This window comes from Suricata suricatta, chromosome 2 (assembly GCF_006229205.1).
Source record: "Suricata suricatta isolate VVHF042 chromosome 2, meerkat_22Aug2017_6uvM2_HiC, whole genome shotgun sequence".
NCBI lineage: Eukaryota > Metazoa > Chordata > Mammalia > Carnivora > Herpestidae > Suricata > Suricata suricatta.
Window position 1 is genome coordinate 117,916,462 of NC_043701.1, and position 20,660 is coordinate 117,937,121.

General features: G+C 39.4%; 1 protein-coding gene across 1 annotated transcript in view; it reads right to left on the reverse strand.

Annotated features, from left to right (window-relative positions):
* The window catches only part of PCDH15 (protocadherin related 15), a 697,494-nt gene that overhangs the window by 424,155 nt on the left and 252,679 nt on the right, over positions 1-20,660 (reverse strand). Inside the window, exon 5 of the mRNA XM_029919519.1 lies at positions 11,237-11,356. Within this exon, the coding sequence (XP_029775379.1) occupies positions 11,237-11,356 (120 nt within the window). The remainder of the gene's footprint in view (positions 1-11,236; positions 11,357-20,660) is intronic.

Below are 20,660 nucleotides of genomic sequence, written 5' to 3' on the forward strand. Positions count from 1 at the left end.
CCTCCACCCTGCTCTTTATTTGTAGCTGGGATTTCTGGTTTTATGCCTTTAGACTGTCCTTTATCTTTTTTTTTTTTTTGGTATGTTTGTTTATTTGATTTGTCTGTATTTTTGCATGCTTTTGTCCCCTGTGTGTTTGTGTGTCTGTCTTCCTTTTCAGGGCTATCTCAAGAAACAAGCCAAAGTACACATGGTGGACAGTCCCAAATATCACTATGAGTAGGAAAATAAAATAACCAAAGGCACAATGAGAAAGATCAAGGGACACCATTAAAAGAACACCTCTTGGATGGACAGGCCCTGGACAGTCAATGAGCCTCATTTAATATAGCAATACTCACAGGTGCAGAGTATGACAAGCTTTTACAACTGACAAGAGACAGAAAGCTCGACAAAATAACAAAAAGAAAGAACTTTCCTCTCAGTGAATTCCAGGAAGAAGTCACAGAAACACAATTGCTCAAAACAGATATAAGCAACATAACTGAGCAAGAATTTAGAACAATTGTCATAAAATTAATCACTGGGCTTGAAAAAGGCATGGAAGACATCAAAGAAACTATTGCTACAAAGACTAGAGACCTTAAAAATAGTTATGACAAATTAAAAATGCTATAAATGAGGTGCATAATAAAATGGAAGTGGCCACGGCACGGACTGAAGAGGCAGAGAGGGGAATAGGTGAATTAGAAGACACAATTATAGAAAAATAGGAAGCCAATAAAAAGAGAGATAAATTGATCCAGGAGCCTGAAAGGAGAAATCAAGAACTTAGTGATACAATCAAACAGAACAATACCAATATTATCGGAATTCCTGAAGAAGAAGAAAGAGAGACAGGTTCTGAAAGGATACTTGAACTAATTATAGCCAAGAACTTCCCCAATATGGGGAAAAAAACAGACACTGAAATCCAAGAGGCACAGAAAACTCCCCTCAGACATAACTTGAATCGATCATCTGCACAACATATCATTGAGAAACTGGCAAAATATAAGGATAAAGAGAGAATTCTGAAAGCAGCTAGGGATAAAAGGGGCCTAACATACAAAGGGAAACCTATCAGAGTAGTTACAGACCTATCTACTAAAACTTAGCAGGCCAGAAAAGAATGGTAGGAAATCTTCAATGTGATAAAGAGAAAAAATATGCAACCAAGAATCCTTTATCCAGCAAACCTGTCATTTAGAATAAAAGGAGAGATAAAGGTTTTCCCAAATAAGCAAAAATTCATCACCACTAAACTAGCCCTCAGAGAAATCCGAAGAGGGACCCTATGAGGGAAATGCTGCAAGGAACGCAAGGTACCAGAGACACCACTGCAAGCATGAACCCTACAGAAAACATAATGACTCTAAACCCATGTTTCTCAATAGTAACACTGAATATAAATGGACTAATACTCCAATCAAAAGACATAGGGTAGCAGAATAGATAAAAACCCAAAATCCATCTATTTGCTGTCTACAAGAGACTCATTTTCAACCAGAAGACACCTTCAGATTGAAAGTAAGGGGATAAAGAAATATCTATCAAGCTACTGGAAGCCAAAAGAAAGCCAGAGTAGCCTTACTTATATCAGGCAAACTGGATGTTAAAGTTAAGGCAGTAAAAAGAGATGAAGAAGGGCATTATATAATAATTACAGGGTCTATCCTACATGAAGAGATAACAATTATAAACATCTATGCACCAAATCCAAGAGCACCCAAATACATTAAACAGTTAACACAAACAGAAACAATCTTATTGATAAGAATGTGTCAATTGCAGGGATTTTAATGCTCCACTTACAGAAATGGATAGATTAACTAGACAGAAATTCACTAAGAAAACAATGGACCCGAACAAAATTTTGGAACAGATGGATTTGACAGATATATTTAGAACTCTACATCCTGAGGTGAGGGAATTCACTTTCTTCTCTAGAGCACATGGTACATTCTCCAAAATAGAGGCCATACTTGGTCATAAAGCAGCCCTCAATAAACATAAAATAATTGAGATCATACCATGCACACTTTCAGACCACAACTCTATGAAACTTGAAATAAATCCCAGGAAAATGTCTGGAAAACCTCCAAAAACATGGAGTTTAAAAACTACCTTACTAAAGAATGATTGAGCCAATCAGGCAATTAGAGAAGAAACTAAAAATATATATGGAAACAAATGAAAAGGAAAATACAACAATCCAAACTCTTTGGGATGCAGCAAAGGCAGACCTAAGAGGAAAGTAAATTCCAATCCAGGCCTATTTCAAGAAACTAGAAAATGCACAAATTCAAAATCTAACAGTGCACCTAAAGGAAGGGGAGCAGCAAGAGCACCACAAACCCAGCAAAGAAGAAAAATAATGAAGATCAGGGCAGAAATAAACAATGTAGAATTAAAAAAAAACAGTTGAACAGATCAAGGAAACAAAGAGATGGAGTTTTGAAAAAATAATCAAAATTGAGAAACCTCTAGCCAGACTTCTCAAAAAGAAAAGAGAGCACACCCAAATAGACAAGATCATGAATGAAAATTGATCTATTATGAAAATCCCTCAGAAATACAAGCAGTTATCAGGGAATACTATGAAAAATTATATCCCAACAAACTGGACAACCTAGAAGAAATGGACAAATTCCTAAAGACACATGAACTACCAAAATTCAAACAGGAAGAGATAGAAACTCTGAACAAACCCATGACCAGTAAAGAAATTGAATTAGTTATCAGAAATCTCCCAACGGGTAAGAGCCTTGGGCCAGATGGTCTCCCTGGGGAATTCTACCAGACATTTAATGCCCATTATTCTCAAGATATTCCAAAATATAGAAATAGAAGGAAATCTTCCAGACTCATTCTATGAAGCCAGCATCACTATGATTCCCAAACTGGACAGAGACCTTGAAAACAAAAGAGAACTACAGGTCAATATCCTTGATGAATACTGATGCAAAAATTCTCAACAAGATACTAGCAAATGAAATTCAATAGCATATAAAAAGAATTATCCACCATGATCAAGTGGGATTCATTCCTGGGTTAAAGGGCTAATTCAATATTCACAAATCAATCAATGTGATACATCACATTAACAAAATAAATGATAAAATATATGATCATGTCAATAGATGCAGAAAAAGCATTTGACAAAATACAGCATCCTTTCTTAATAAAAACTCTTGAGAAAGTCGGAATAGAAGGAACTTACTTAAACTCATGAAAGCCATTCATGAAAAGCCCACAGCTAATATCATAATCAATGGGGATAAACTGAGAGCTTTCCCCCTGAGATCATGAACACAATAGAGATGTCCACTCTCACCACTGTTGTTATTTAGACGTCTTAGCATCAGCAATCGGACATCAAAAGGAGATAAAAGACATCAGAATTGGCAAAGATGAAGTCAAACTTTCACTTTTCACAGATGGCATGATACTCTACATGGAAAACCCAAGACCCTCCACCAGAAGCCTATTACAACTGATCCATGAATTCGCCAAAGTCGCTGGTTACAAAATCGATGTACAGAAATCAGTTGAATTTGTATACACCAATAATGAAGCAACAGAAAGAGAAATCAAGAAACTGATCCCATTCACAATTACACCAAAACCCATAAAATACCTAGGAATAAACCTAAGCAAAGATATAAAAGATCTGTATGATGAAAACTATAAAAAGCTTATGCAGAGAATTGAAGAAGATACAAAGAAATGGAGAAATATTCCATTCTCATGGATTAGAAGAATAAACATTGTTAAAATGTCCTTATTACTCAAAGCACTCTACACATTCAATGCAATCCCAATCAAAATGGCACCAGCATTCTCCCCAAGCTAGAACAAACTATCCTAAAATATGTATGGAACTACAAAAGACTTTGAATAGTCAAAGTAATATTGAAGAAGAAAACCAAAACGGGAGGCATCGCAATCCCAGACTTCAGCCTCTACTACAAAGCAGTCATCATCAAGGCAGTAGGGTATTAGCACAAAAACAGACACATAGACCACAAAGAACCCAGAAGTGGACCCACAATGTCTGGCTAATTAATCTTTGACAAAGCAGGAAAGAGTATCCAATGGACAAAAACAGCCTCTTTAACAGATGGTGCTGGGAGAACTGGACAGCAATATACAAATGAATGAAACTAGACTGCTTTCTTACACCATACACAGAAATAAACTCAAAATGGATGAAGGACCTGAACGTAAGACCAGAAACTATCTATACCTCAAAGGGAAAGCAGGAAACAACCTCCTTGACCTCAACCACAGCAATTTCCTATTTGACACATTTCCAAAGGCAAGGCAATCAAGAGCAAAAATGAACTATTGGGACCTCATCAAGATAAAAAAGCTTCTGCACTGCAAAGAAAACAATCAAGAAAACTAATAGGCAACCAATGGAATGGGAAAAGATAGTTGCAAGTGACATATCTGATAAAGGGCTAGTATCCAAAATCTCTAAGGGACTCACCAAACTCCACAACCAAAAAACAAATAATCCAGTGAAGGCATGGGCAGAAGACATGAACAGACACTTCTCCGAAGAGAAGATTCAGAAGACCAACAGGCACATGAAACGATGCTCAGGGTCACTCATCATTAGGGAAATACAAATCAAAACCACACTGAGATACCACGTCATGCCAGTGAGAGTGGTTAAAATTAACACATCAGGAGACTATAGATGCTGGCGAGGATGTGGAGAAACAGGCACCCTCCTACACTGTTGGGAATGTAAACTAGTGCAGCCGCTCTGAAAAACTGTGGAAGTTCTACAAAAATTAACAATAGAACTCCCCTATGACCCAGCAATAGCATTGTTAGGGATTTATCCATGGGATACAGAAGTGCTGATGCATAGGGGCACATGTACACATGTTCACAGCAGCCCTTCTAACAATAGCCAAATCATGGAAAGAGCCTAAATGTCCATCAGCTGATAAATGGATCAAGAAGATATGGTTTATCTATATAATGGATTATTACATTATGAGAAAGAATAAAATCTGGCCATTTGTAGCAAGCTGGATGGAACTCAAGGGTGTCATGTTAAGTGAAATAAGTCATGCAGAGAAAGACAGATACCACATGTTTTCACTCATAAGTTTAACAGGAGAAACTTAACAGAGGACCATGGGAGTGGGGAAGGGGAAAAATAGTTGGGGTGAGGAAGGGAGGGAAACCATGAAAGACTTTTGAATACTAAGAACAAACTGAGGGCTGATAGGTCGGGGGGGAAGGGGTGATGGGCATAGAGGGCAATTGTGGGGTTGAGTACTTGGTGTTATATGGAAACCAACTTGACAATAAACTATAAAAGAAAAATAAATAAATAAAATTTTATGATTTTGAATAGTAAAAATACCTAATTCTTCTTTATGCCACATCTAGTATAAATGTCCATTCACAACATAAAGAAAACATAAGTAGGTTAAGAAAGATGTAGGGGTACCTGTGTGGCTCAGTATGTTAAGTGTCTGACTTCAGCTGAGGTCATGAACCTAGGGTTCACAAGTTCACATCCCACACTGGGGTCTGGGCTGACAGCTCAGAGCCTGAAGCATGCTTCAGATTCTGTGTCTTCCTTTTTCTCTGTCCCTCCCACACTCATATTCTGTCTATCTCTTTCTCTCTCTCTCTCAAAAATAAAATAAAAACATTAAAAAAGAAAGATGTTAATAAGGCAGGTGACCATAGCCACTTTACCCTGTATTAATGCCAAAATAGAATGTTTATTTCCTCTATTTTTTTGTAAACAAACAAAGAAGCAAACATATTCCAAAGTAGATGTTTGTAGGACATTAAAAAGTGATGACTTTATAGTAGGTATGGCAGATAGATTCCTATGGGAGCCCTCTCTATCCTCACTACCTGATGGGCGTCCCCATGCCTTTGTGTAATCCCTCCCCCTTGAGTGTGGACAGGGTCTGTGACCTGCTTGTAACCAGCAGGATAAATTTAGGTGATGAGCTGTCACTCTGTGGCCACAATATGACATCATGTAGAGATGTCCTCCTGTTGCGAACAGAAGTTGTCTAGACACCCTCCTTGCAGAAGTCACTAGGTAAACAACCAAGGAACTAAGTGTGGTCTCTCAGAGCTAGGAGCCACTACTAGTCAACAGCCACCAAGATGCCAAGGGCCCCTGTCTTAAAACCACAGAGAAACAATTTTTGACAGCATCCTGAGTTTACTTGGAAAGAGGTTCTTCCCTAGTTGAGCCAATATCAGAGAAACAGTATACTCAATCCCTAGACTACAACTTCCTGAGAACTGAAACAGAGAGCCCAGCTTAGCTGAGCTTAGACTCCTAAGCCGCAGAAACTGGGAAAATATCAGTACATGCTGTTTTAAGCACGAAGTTATCTACACATAGTAGATAACTAACACATAGGCTAATCCCTAGTCTTACTTAAGGGCTCACTGGTGACATATAGCAATGGTAATTGATACCTGCTATGGTTACTGAATCTTAAACATAATAATTTCAAATGATATTTTATTTGTTATTTCTCTAAAATTTAGGAACACACAGACATGAGGATATACCCACATATGTTCCTGGATTAGAATTATCCTCTTCCCTAAAATAGAGAGGTGACTAGACAACTCAGGTCCTCTTGCTTTTCAATAATTCCTCCAATTCTCCCTTTCTTAAAGAGAAAGTAGCTTGACATTGATTTGGAATTGCAGTGTTTCCAGTTATGAAACAGTGCCAGTGCAAGCGAACTGGTAACTTGTCATTGAAGATTAGCAGCCATCAAGTGAATGGATACACGTCATTCTTCCACTGTTGCTAAACCTCCAAAATGATTATGCCATTGTTACTGTCGCCTGATATTCAGGAAGGACAGAATGGTTCAGAAGCAAAAATAAGTATGTGCGCTAGTCTTCTAAATGTATACTGAAGAAAGGACCTTATTGGGCATTCCTATAGGGTTGATTATCCCCTACTTGACCCAGTCTTTCCACAAACAACACTTAGAAACTCTGGACAAAATACAAAAGATGAAGGACACTCGACACTCCTTGAGAGAGAACCAAAGCAGACACACTCTGCGAGATGTCACACACTTGAAGGAAGAGACAACATGGGTGAGTTTGCTGTTTTATGGTAGTTAGCAGCTCGAGGGCCAGTTAAAACTCTGATTGAAAGTCTATCCGGCCTGAAGAATTGGGGGATAGATTTGAGGACAACCAAAGCTGCTGGAAGGGGAGGGGAGGGGGCATCAGAAAGGAGAAAGCCAGGAAGGCAGAGGACAAAATTCCACTTATAAATGGTGTCCAAGTCTGTAGATAAACTCTGTAACACACAGAATGAGGGAGACTGCAAGAGAGGGGCACAGGAAAAATGTACACTGAATTGAGATTCAAACTACACCCAAGAGTATTCAACTTAAGTCCAACCATGTTCTCTAGCAGATTAAAAACAAACAAAAAATCTGTTCAGAAGAATATGATAGAATTAAAAGCCTCTCCAGAACATCACATTCACAATGTGCAGGAGAGGGTTCAAAACAACTGCACCAAGGATGAACCAGGAAATGTGACCCCATTTCAAAAGGAGAGAAAATCAGGAAGCGCCAATGTTAGGACAAGAAGACAGGTTTTAAAGCAGCTATTTTAACCATTTTCACTACAAGGGAAATCTCAGCTAAGAAATGCAAACTCTAAAAATGTAAAAAATTTAGACCTGTGGATTATACTCACTGGAAAAAAAAGAAAAAAGAAATAGACCACTGGACACTTTGGACAGATTCATTTTGAAACCAGGACCCCTGCTGTCATATTTCTCTCTCTTCAGACATAAGGGAAAACTAGATTTGAGTGCCAAATTTCATGGATTTTAGATATTGGCTCAAAAATTACTTAAATTAATATGTGCCCAAATAAAATGTTTGTGAGTTGAATGAAACTCCAGGCCATTAATTTGTGATATCTGCTAGTGAATAATATAGTGTCAGTAGGAAGGTGGACAAAAACCCTATGAGTTTTAATTAGAACAAACCAGTGCACACTTTCACCATTCATCATATCCTGTGGGACTAAGGTGAAAGAAACCATAATTGTGGCTACAAAAGCCAGAGGTGCCACATTTTCAGTTTAAATATGTTTGTAATACAATGTTGTTTTGAAATTGAGAAATCAGCAGAGGAATATTACAGTGAGATTTCTGGAAACAGTTACTGGCGATGGAAGTGGCGGATATGGACATCAGTAGGTAACTGAGGTTTACCCTAAGCTTCCACGATGTCTAATGGTGGGTTGTCTCTGTAAGGGTGTGGCCAAGTTAATAATGCTCTCTCCCCCACTAACCCTAAGGTAAGTGCTTGCATGGTATCTTATTCTTTTGTCTCAGTAAATTAGGCCCATGCCCAGAGGATGTCCTTATTGATTCTATAGTAGTGCTAGCTTGTTTGAGTACGTTCTTCTTGTTCTGTAATTTGGACACACATAGGGCCGATTGACTTATCCAATCTACAGGTAGTAAAAGATACATATTATGTTTGATGGTGAGCCCACACATCCCTGAAAGGGAAGAAGCATGCAGAAGGAATTACTGCATGTGTAACAAGGAATTTTGGCCTCACAAAAGTTCTAGAAAATAGCTCCTAAGTAATGCATTTTTGTCTCACACTATATCTAACTCTTGGAGAGGATGTTTTCCTTTTTTTTTTATGTTTATTTTTGAGAGAGAGTGAGAGAGGCAGAGTATGAGTCGGGTGGGGCAGAGAGAGAGGGAGACACAAAAATCTGAAGCAGGGTCCAGCCTCTGAGCTTTCAGCACAGAGGCTGACTTGGGGCTCAAACCCAAGAGCTGCAAGATCATGACCTGAGCTGAAGTTGGACGCTTAACTGACAGAGCCACCCAGGCTCCCCAGGATAGATCAGTTTTTAATGCAATGTGATAACCATTTCCCTAAAGTCCATGGCCTGTTTGTTCCATAAACCCTGGGAGTTTCACTTTTACAGCTTAAGAGTACAAGTTAGGAAATGGCTTTCATAGAATGTAAGCTAGAAACACGGCACACATATACAATTAATTCTTTCAAAAACCTCAATAATAAGAAAAATGGTTGAAACATGGGATGTGAAGTCAGCCCTCTGTTTCTACTTTTAAGAAAAAGCATTTCTCTTGTCTTTTTTTTTTTCTTGGTTCCTTCTTTGATCTTTTCCATTCGATTTTTTGTGCAAACCTCCCTACTTACTGTCCTTCTCTTTTGAATCTCACATTCTCAGTATTTCCGCACATCTCTGAATCACTACCTCTGCCTACAAACCTGTGAGACATACATGTTAGGGGTCCAGACAAATAAATACACAAAACCATCCAGCTCCTTCTTAGATCCTGCTATGCCCATGGGATTTTCTGTTCTTTTTCATTTTTGTTCTGCAAATGTTTTCAAAAGTTTAACATGAAGACTAAACTGTTTTCTTAGGATGCAGTGGAGACAAGCTGAAGCCCATGCTGCCCAGAAACCCAGTCCCTACTCCAGGGCTCAGATGCACCAAGCCCTGCAGGCCAGCCACACACCTTCGAGCCCGCCTCCCTCCTACGCATGAACTGAGCTGCCAGAAGGACACAGCTGGAGGGTATTATGCTGAGCAAAATGCGTCATCCAGAAAAACGCAGATATCGTATGATTTCACTCATATGTAGAATTTAGGAAACACAGCAGACAAACATAGGGGAAGGGAAGGAAAACTAATATACAAACAGACTGGGAGATAAACCAATAAGACACCGTTAAATACAGAGAACAGGGGCGCCTGGGTGGCTCAGTCGGTTAAGCCTCCGACTTCGGCTCAGGTCAGATCTCACATTTGTGGGTTTGAGCCCCACATCGGGCTCTGTGCTGACAGCTAGCCCAGAGCCTGGAGCCTGCTTCTGGTTCTGTGTCTCCTTCTCTCTCTGCCCCTCCCCCTCTCATGCTTTGTCTCTGTCTGTATCAAAAATAAATAAAACATTAAAAAAATACAGAGAACAAGCTGAGGGTTGGATGGAGGGATGTTGGATGGGGCAATGGGCATTAAGAAGGGCACTTGTTGGAAAGAGCACTAGGTGTCATATGTAAGAGATGACTCACTAAATTCTACTCCTGAGGCCAAGACTACACTGTATGTTAACTAACTTGAGAATAAAAAGAAAGAAAAAAAAAAAGAAAGGGAAGGAAAGGGAAGGGAAGGAGACTCTGTATTCATGATTCAGAGTTCTCAGGATAGATTTGAGAGGTAAGATCTGTTGGCCATTCTTAGTCTCTGCAAGCTCAATGTTTTTGTTTTTGTGTTTGTTTAAAGCGTATATGTCAAAACAATAACTTAAAAGACAGAATATTCACTTCACCACCTTTGATGTTCTCAATATTAAACATAAAGGGGAAGCATTTGTTGAGAAAATTAACTTCAGAAGTGCTGTGGGGCATGTGTGGCAGCCATGCTGCCCTGACAACTCACCTGGCAGAGCAGAGGAGGAAGATGGAGGGGGGGGTCCTGCTAGTTGGCTCAGGCTCCAGGAAACAACTCTGCCTTTATGGGTGTGTTATCTCATGTAACATATTGGGGGAAATACTCTCAGAGCCTAAAGTATACTGCAGAAATCCCATGGTCTAATAAGAACATAATCTTTAGACAAACAAATTTGGGGTACTTGGGTGGCTCAGATGGTTAAGTGTTAGACTTCGACTGAGGTCATCATCTTATGTTCGAGCCCCGCGTCGGGCTCTGTGCTGACAGCTCAGAGCCTGGAGACTGCTTTGGATTCTGCGTCTCCCTCTCTCTCTGCCCCTCCTCTCTCTCTCAAAAATAAATATTAAACAAACAAACAAAACAAACAAACAGCATTCTCCCTTCTCTTCCGGAGGCTTCGCTGGTGGAGAAGGGGCAGTGATGTCACTTTGCAAGATCCACAAACCCTATGCATTGCCCTGGTGATGTCATCCCCTGTGATTTATTTACAATGCTTAGGAGTCCCACACACATAATGGAAATTAGGTGAAAATGGCATATTATGCCTATACATAATTTTAAATTGTTACCTCCAAAACCCACCAAAAACTTTTTACAAGTTTTGCAAGTATGCCAGAAAGAGTTCAAAGGCTGTAATCGTGAGACAATTTTTACATCAGGAGGACATGAAGGTGGCTGGAGGAGCTGGAGGTGGGTGGTACGGTAGGGCCAGGTGCAGTAACACTGCTCATTCCCCAGAAGGCCACGCTGATGAGGGGGGACATACCGGGTCCTCTGGATTGTACTGGATGACGTATTCTATCTGTCCATTTGGTCCATCATCTATGTCTGTAGCTCCGTTGTCCCCTGAAAACCCTATAAATATTGTGGTGCCAACTGGAGTGAGCTGCAAATAAAATAAGAAAGACACTGTCACTTCTCATTCCTCCAGGGTGTAGCAGAAGGGCCCACGCATGCCCAGCCTCCTGTCACACAGAGGAACCCAGCAGGCAGCTGGCCTCTGCTGCAGACCCGAAGCATTTCAAAACAGCAGTTGCAGACCTTACACGGGAGTTCTTGTAAAGGCTGAAATTTCCAATATCAAGGTCCCTGCTCTGGGTAGAAAATAGAAGGTCGTAATTCAGTGGGAAGCACATGTGGGCCAATTTATGACCACTAGCATCTTAGCCCCTATGGAGAAAATACATCTGTTGTGCCTCCTTAAAAAAACAAACAAACAAACAAACAAACAAAACAAAACAAAACAAAAAAACCAGCAAACAACAACAACAAAAAGCCCCTCGATGTATTAAGTTATCAACAAGCTGGAATTTAAATTGTAGGAAGGAGTTAACAACTATATTAAAATTTTAAAAAACAGTTCAGAGAGATCAATGGGATGATATGGCAGTGGAAATCTGAGGAAGAGATGTTGGGGTGTTCTGTCTGTCAGAGGACACAGAGGGCTGGGAGCTCCTTCTGTCCTTGCAGAAAGCCACAGTGGGACAAGTGCTGGTGAGATTATCGTTATCTTTTCATTTTGGATGAAACCACAGCAAAATCTCCCGTGGCATGAAAGACCATGATTTGGCATTTGGCCTCCATAAACTTTACTCATGGTCGCGATCCACCAGGGATCCGCTGTTATTTTCTCCGAGCTGTGGGCATGCTCCGCACAAGGAGTGCATGCCTCCGTCTAGACCTTCCAGTCCTCAGGCGTTCATGGGAATTGTACTGATTAGTTACATTTCAACTTCATTAGGGATCACTTGTTTCTAAACCACCCTGAGAGAGCATTCTCTGCCCCACGCCTGGGTCAGGAGACCTTCTTGCTGTGTTTGTGGTTGTTACTGCGTTTACTCCATCAGCACACTGAAATAACACATAAATTTTGTCACTAAACGTACCTCTGAGTGTCTACAGAAGCAGAGGCTTTTACTTTTTTATTTTTAGAGATATGTCTTCTTAGTTGTTAAACAGGATTTTTCATGGAGAAATAGTTTCAGAGATTGAAAAGAAAAGGAGTTATCTCATTTGCTTCTGTTTCCAGGATGTACGAATCCTAAGGTGGACAGGGTCTGTGAGGGCTTGTACACCAGTGAAGCCTGACGGCCTTGGGGGTGAATGGAGAAGCCCATATGTGCTGTGAATGAGTGGCTATGACTCGGCCCAGCAAATTCTTCCCATGATGGATGGAGTACGGTCTTCTATTATTCTCATTAAATGTCTTAGTCCTAAGGTTGCCAATAGACTTTAGACAATTAAACTATGAATTAAATCAGCCGAACAAAAGATATGCATCAGGCACAGACAAAAACGGTAGTTTGCAATTTCTGATTTAGGGGGAAAATCCAGTTATGATAAAAGAGATAGCAATAAATACATGGTAGTGGGCATTATAAAGGCAGCCTTCCTTGCAGGCAGGTTTAGAAGGCACACTTTGACTTACAGCTGGTCAAAGAGAATAGAGGATGAAGGGGGAGAAGGTCTGAACAGCATGGGGGAGACCTGGGCCACCACTGGGGGACGGGCTTAGTGAAGATGCTAGTTCACTGAAAGACTTCCAAACTGACATTTTCTGACTTTTTAATGTAATCCCTGACCCAAGATATTGTGCTTTCTGACCAAACACAAACAAAAAAATCATGTATTCTTGTGTTGCTGTGCTTTGATTCTTAAATTATGATCTTTTATTTTATTATTTATTTCAAAAGAGAGAGAGTGTATAGGCAGGGGAGGGCAGAGAGAGGAAAACACAGAATCTGAAGCAGGCTCCAGGCTCTGAGCTGTCACCATTGGAGTTGTGGGGCTAGGACTCACAAACTATGAGACCATGACCTGAGCTGAAGTCAGACACTCAACTGACTGAGCCACTCATGTGCCCCTTAAATTATGAAATTTTAAAATTGAATGATGATTTGTTACCAGATATCTAATGTGACATAGTATCTTTCATGGTAAGAAAGCCAAAGCTGGGTCCCCTTGTATTCCTGTATTTCATCAGGGCCCATGGAAACAGTGGCCGTCTCAGTGAAAAAGCCTATTGAAAAATTAGGAAATACTGTTCAAAAAGAAAGCAGCAATGAAAACAAAAGGAATATTTCAAAATATATAAATTGCATTTCCTAAGCACACAATAATCACCATGTATGACATAACAGAAGATTTCAAAGTATGCTCTGTCTCCTGTGTGAAAATAAAATTGTGGGCAACCTTAAAAACAAACAAACAAAACAAAACAAAGTATTTTTTAAAGACTTTTGTTACCAAACAAAATAACTGTGCTGTGGGATTGGTTAAAAAGTCAAGGGGCGCCTGAGTGGCTTAGTCAGTTCAGAATCCAACTTTGGCTCAGGTCATGATCTCACAGTTTGTAGGTTTGAGCCCCACGTCGGGCTCTGTGCTGACAGCTCAGATTCTGTGTTTCCTTCTCTCTCTCTCCATCTCAGCTCTCACTCTCTTTCAAAAATGAATTAACATTTAAAAAAAAAGTCAGGAAGAAGCAACAGGGAGGCAAAAGGAGACAAATTAAAACACCTGAACAGTCAGTCCCCACAGATTTTGAAAATGATGTGTCATTTCTGAGTTCACTCCCTGAGGCAGCATTTACTCCTGGACTAGACTAACTGTGTACAAGGACCCTCATGTCCTGCAGCATCCGAATTAAGGAGAAGGAAGAGGAGGCCGAGGCTGAGGACCCAGGATCATGTGCCTGTTGGTGGAAACCCTCATACCAGAGAGTGGGCTGGAGGCCAGGGAGCAAGAGCTATACCACAGATGTGTGCCAGAAACAATCACAGCCCTTCTGTGTAAATCAATTCTGCCAGCCCCCTCAGAACGTACCTATCAGGACAATATGCCAGAACACTGACTGTTTATACCAATTCACTATTACCACAACCATTTTTTAAAATTTTAACAAGTTTTTAAATATGTGTGTGTGTTTATTTTGTGAGAGAGAGAGAGAAAGAGAAAAAGTACACAAGCAGGGGAGGGGCAGAGAGAGAGTGAGAGGGAGACTCCTTCGCAGGCTCCCTGCTGTCAGTGCAGAGCCTGCTGTAGGGCTAGAACCCATAGACTGTGAGATCCTGACCTGAGCTGAAACCAAGACTCAGACGCTTAACTGACAGTGCCACCCAGGCGCCCCAGTGTTTTTTTAATTGAAGGAAGAAGTTTCAGCACAATCAGTAATGTATCACCTGCACATTATGCAACATGGTGGCTTCAATCTGTGATACCACATCAAACTGGTTTAGAAGTAAAACAAATGAGAGAAAACCTTAGGACTCTCTCACCTGATAATGTAACAATTTATTTAACATTCAGGGCATGTTTGCTACTCATTGATATTATTTTCTTTTGGAAATTTTAAATTATGTAGAGAGGTTGACAGTTTTCTCCATGTTGGTTTAATGACAGAAGTTCAACTTGACTAAATGTAAAGTTTGAAGTATTATCTATCCATGTAGAGAAACACACACCCACCCACACACACCCCCTCACCCCCCCGACACACACCAACTAACCTCACATTTGAATCTCAGAATCCCAGATACTAATGAAACCTCCCTGATGACTTTGTAAGTAATGGGATAGCAGTTGTTATAAGAAAAGAGCTATTTTTAGTCAAGGAGAAAATAAAGCAAAAGAGTCTCTCAATCTCAACATATTCTATGTTTCTCAGACTTCTTCAAGATTGGGTTTCTAGAAATAAATATTCTATGACAGTGTTTGATTGAAATAGATGATTTGAAGGATGTTACTTCTTACTCTGCAATTTTTGCAAACCCTCAGACCCTAACCATGAAAAGATCTATATTTTTCTCCAGGTGTCCAAATGTTTTTGAAATTCATAAAAGGCAACATGAAACTGCTATGGCGCCTTAATGCACTATCACCAATTAATATGTTTCCTCTTCACCATTGACATGTTCCTTCTAGATTTAAAAATCACAGGGTTTCTGGCTGGCTCAGTCGGTTGAGTGTCCAATTCTTGATTTTGGCTCAGGTCATGATCTTAGGGTCTTGGAATCTAGCCCCGTATCAGGCTTCGTGCTGAGCATAGATCCTACTTGAGATTCTGTCTCTCTCTCTCTTCCTCTGCCCCTCTCCTATTCACTCTCTCTCACTCAGAAATAAACAAATGTTAAAATATAAAAATAAACATATATAAGGAGGTATGATTTTTAATACTTAGTCATTTAAAACAAACCCTATGTTATTTTCTTGGTTGCCTTTATAAAAATACATTTAGTGACAAAGTCTGACAAAGACGTTTGTTAGACTACACACAAAAGGATTTACTATGCATTTATTTGTGGTTTGATTTGAGGTTGGTCCCCAAAGTAATTCAATTTCAATCATGCCCATTTTAGGATTTAAATGTATTTTGGGGTGCTGCACATAATGGACCCCCATAGACCTCTGTGAGCTTATATACTTTTAGAACTCCTTGAAATAACAAGTAGAAATATGATTATACAATAAATTCCATCAGGATATGTCTTGAAAATAAGAGAAACAGTTGCCTATTGTATACATAGAGAATCAATCTTATTGTTCACATAATGATATCATATAAAAATTACAAAGGATCTCCACCTAAATAGAATTTTAAACTCTTTTTATTTACTTATTTTCATTTTTGTCCATGTAATGTATTGCTATTCATCATGTTTCTTGATATATTACTTTATTTTTATTTTTATTTTTTAAGTTTTTATTTAAATTCTAGTTATTTAGCACATAATGTAATATCGGTTTCAGGAATAGAATTTAGTGATTCATCACTTATATAATCTCTTTTCTGGTTTTTAGAGAGAGTGTGCACATGCGTAGAAGCAGAGGAGGGGCAGGCAGAGAGAGAGAGAGTGAGAGAGAATCTCAAGCAGATCCTAGGCTCAGCACAGAGCCGCATGTGGGGCTTGATCCTACATCCCTGGGATCATGAGCTGAGCCAAATCAAGAGTTGGCCACTCAACCCACGGGGCCACCCAGGTGCCCCCGCATAAGCTCTTTTTAGAGGAGAATTAGTGTCTTGAAAATGAAATGAAAAGCATTGTTCTAACAGCAGCAGATTTCACCATCACATTTTGTTCTATGCTGTCTCTGTTTACTATTCCAGTAACAGTTAAATTAGCAGCTTTCTCTCTAGCTCTGAAACTGTGCTATTTAGTTGTTGAGAGCAAAGGACTCAGAAATACACCATGCTTTTCATTCAGCATTTGCACTGACTGGTGAGATCTGTTATCTTCTTCATAGTTGTATGTTTAGACTGAACATCTTAGCACATTTCCTCCTCCTCCTTTCCAAACTGCCCCCTGCAGACACACGCAGGTAAAATGCAGCCTGAGCACTTGTATCCATGATCTACTGCTCAGATGGTCGGCCTGTTCAGATACAGGTGAGGGTTAGGAACACTGAAAGCTAACATGAGTAAAATAGCTAAGAAAAAAGAAGACAAAGCATTCTGTGCTAACAAGGAAGGTCTGGAGAGATAAAGAGGTTCCAGAGAAAGGATCCATTAGTTGCGAACAAGAAAGGGAGTTGAGACACGCAAAATGGTTTTAAACAATGGATGCTTTCAGTGCAGATTTTGTTCAGATGTCTATCCAGCAGAAATGGGCACATATGCGTGCACGAGCTCGTGCGTGCACACACACACACTCACACACACACACTTCACAAATGTCAAACCGCGCATACCACCATTACTTACTCTCAGGACTGGAGATGTGGCACAGTGGTGCTTTGTAAGTTTCTGAGGATGATGCAGAGGTGGAAACATGACAGTCGGGTTGTTATTACAAAACTGTGTTACCCCACACATTATCATTCACAGTTTTCAGGGCTCGTGCCATGCAGGTGGGCATGTTCTGTGTTCTGTAACATTTCCACAAGCCTCAGCAATACACACTTGGTATTCCGAAAGGCATTCTATGCATGGGGTGATCATTGGCTTGGGCGGCTGCCTGAGGGTGTCACTTACTTATTTAGTTCATGTCTTTTCCTACAGATGATTTTATCAAGCTACTGGGAAATACAGAAAATGCACAGATACACGCAAATGTAAAAGTTAAAGAACATCAAAGTGAGAAAATTCAGTATTTCAAGAAGATGCATAAGATAAATTAGAATGTGAACATGAAAGACGAACAGTCCTCAGTTAACTGAGTATCTTGTGACCCATGGTACTGAAGCTACACTAAGCATCCTGAATGATGCTCCAAAGAGAGATCTTTCCTCTCATGCAGTCTTACTTGCAATATTTCCCCATAGAAGCATTGTATTCATGGCTCCATGTAAATGAAACAGATTCTCATTATCCATGGCGATTTTATTCTACAAAGTCACTGTGAACACTGAATTCACAAACACTGAAGCACTGCTTCTCGGAGAGAATGCAAGATTATTACACCAGTGGGGGGAACATAAGCTCAGCTTCCTGCAAGACTCTAGTCACAACATTTTCATCAACCAATCAACATATGACCTTGTTGTATGTGTGCTACTGTTTAAAGACACCTTATTTACTGTGTGTTTTTGATTCACCTCTACTTAGCTTACAGCCAACAGCACCATAACTAATACCTGAATAAAACTTCTCTAACATATATATTCTCTCCATAAGGTACATTACTGCCTTCTTGGCCTAGGAATGTTGGACAGTGCTGAAGCGCTAAACTCGGGGGCCATTTAAACAGCAAAATCACCAACAGAGGGTACACAAATGTAATCAATGTGGTACTATTTACACTGCAAAAAAAGGACACTCATTTATGGTGAGAGAGGAAACAAAAGGTCACAGCATCACCTTGTTTGGCTTCAGGTAGAAGTGTATACAGGGAGTGACTCTAAGTCTTCATCCCTTTGCACACATTTGTGAATGACCACACAAGTTTGGGAAGTACTGGATTTGGACTTGTAAATAAATTTGAGCAAGCAGGCAAATTTGCAATTGCAGAATAATTGGATAATGAGGAATGGCCGTACATGACAAGCAATACTAGGAATTTATTAGGAGTGTGGCTGGAAGACTCAATCGATCAGAAACTGAGACAGAATTGAGTTTCATCTCTGTCTCCACTTAGCTCGATGATCCCTGTTCTTCTGAAATTGTTTCCTGCCTGTGAATGTTAAAATTAGAATAAAACCCTTATGAGGAACATTTTAGATCTGCATTTTCATTGTTTAATAAAGAAATAAATGAAGAGATATGCTGTGTCAAGAAATTTGTATTATCGATAAGGTTAAGTTGTCAATCCTTTAAAACTTATCAATAGATGTGGAAATTTGAATCTAAAATTTTAAGCTGTCTTAAAGAAAAACTAATTTGGTTCATTCAGTTAAACATCTGACTTATGATCTCACCTTGGGTCTTGATCTCAGAGTTGTGAGTTCAAGCCCCACATTGGGCTCCACACTGCTTATGAAGACTACTTAAAAGAAAAAAAGAAAAAAAAAGAAAGGGAGAGGAAGAGGAAGAAGAAGAAGAAGAAGAGAAATAATTAATTTGGAAGCCTAACACTACCCAATTTCCAGACTTTAATATAAATCTATAGAAACTGAGACACTGCAGAATTGACTTGAGAGTAAATGGATATCCCCGTGAGGCAGCGTGTCACGTCCAGAAACGGCCCCCGTGGACAGCTACCAGATTCATAGAAAAGACAACACAAAAGTGGCTGTGAATTCATTGATATTTTCAATATTGGGGGGTGACACCTGGGTGGCTCAGTGGGTTGAGCCTCCCACTCTTGATTTCAGCTCAGGTCTGATCCCAGGCTCCATGCTGAGCATGGAATCTGCTTAAGATTCTCTCCCTCTTTCCCCCTTCCCCTCCCTTACTCAAACTCTGTCTCTATAATTTAATTAATTAACAAATTAATTAATAAAATTTTCAAAAAAGAAATCCATATGGAAAAAATGATACCAATTCCTACTTCATAGCCTATATAATACTAGATTCTAGAGCATCTGGGTGGCTCAGTAGGTTGAGTATCCCACTCTGGATTTCAGTTGGGTTATGATCTCAGGGTCATGAGTTCAAGCCTGCACTGGGCTCTGTGCTGGGAGTGAAACCTATTTAAAATAAAACAAACCAAAAATCTAAGTTCTAGGTGGGCTTGTGCATTGTGGGTGAGAAGATAAATTGGTGCAGCCACTCTAGAAAATGGTACAGAATTTCAAAAATATTTAGAAATACAATTATCATATGATCCAGTAATCCTACTTTGGGGTATTTATCCAAAAAAATGAAAACACTAACTTGAAAAGATAAATGCAATTACATGTTCATTGTTGCAGTATTTACAATAGCCGAGACACAGGAAAATGTAAGTCTCCATTGATAGATAAATGAATAAAGAAAATATGATATATACATATACACACAATGGAGTAATATGAATATTTTATAATACATTATAATAAAGTATGTGTGTGCATGTATGCATATGTGCACATCTATTTGTATCTGTACGTATGACTATACCTATATATATATGTAAGAGAGAGAATCACTCATAGAAAAGAAGGAAACCATGGCATTTTCAACAACATGGATGGACCTTGAGGGAATTACATTAAATGAAAGAGGAGACAGACACCATATAATCAGGTATATGTGGAATCTAAAAACAAACAAATAAACAAGAATCCTCAAAATAAACCAGTAAATTCATAGATACAGAGAGCAGACCAGTGGTTGCCAGAGGCAGGGGTGTAGTGTGTGTGTTTTCCCACCCACTGGTGGAAGGTGATGAAAAGGAACAGAAGGTAGAAATCTCCAGTTATAAGAGAGGCAAGCCTGGGGTGTAGCACACAGCACAATGACGACAGTTAACAACACTGTTGGATGTGTGGAAGTTGCTGAGAGAGTAGATCTTCAAAGTTTTCACCATACACACAAAACTGTTAAGTATGGGTGTGATGAATGTTTCCTAGACATACTGTGGTGATCATTTCAAATATGCACATTTATTGAATCATTTCACTGTATGTCTGAAATTATTATAATGCCATGTGACAACTGTATCTCAATAAAAATATAAATTACAAGAGTGATGAATCACAAAATTCTATACCTGAAACCAATTTTACCATATGTTAACTAAGTAGAATTTAAATAAAAAACCGAAATAAAAATGAAAATTATAAGATAGAGTTTAGGAAACAAGATAATATCTTCGAGATATTACAATCAGCAAAAA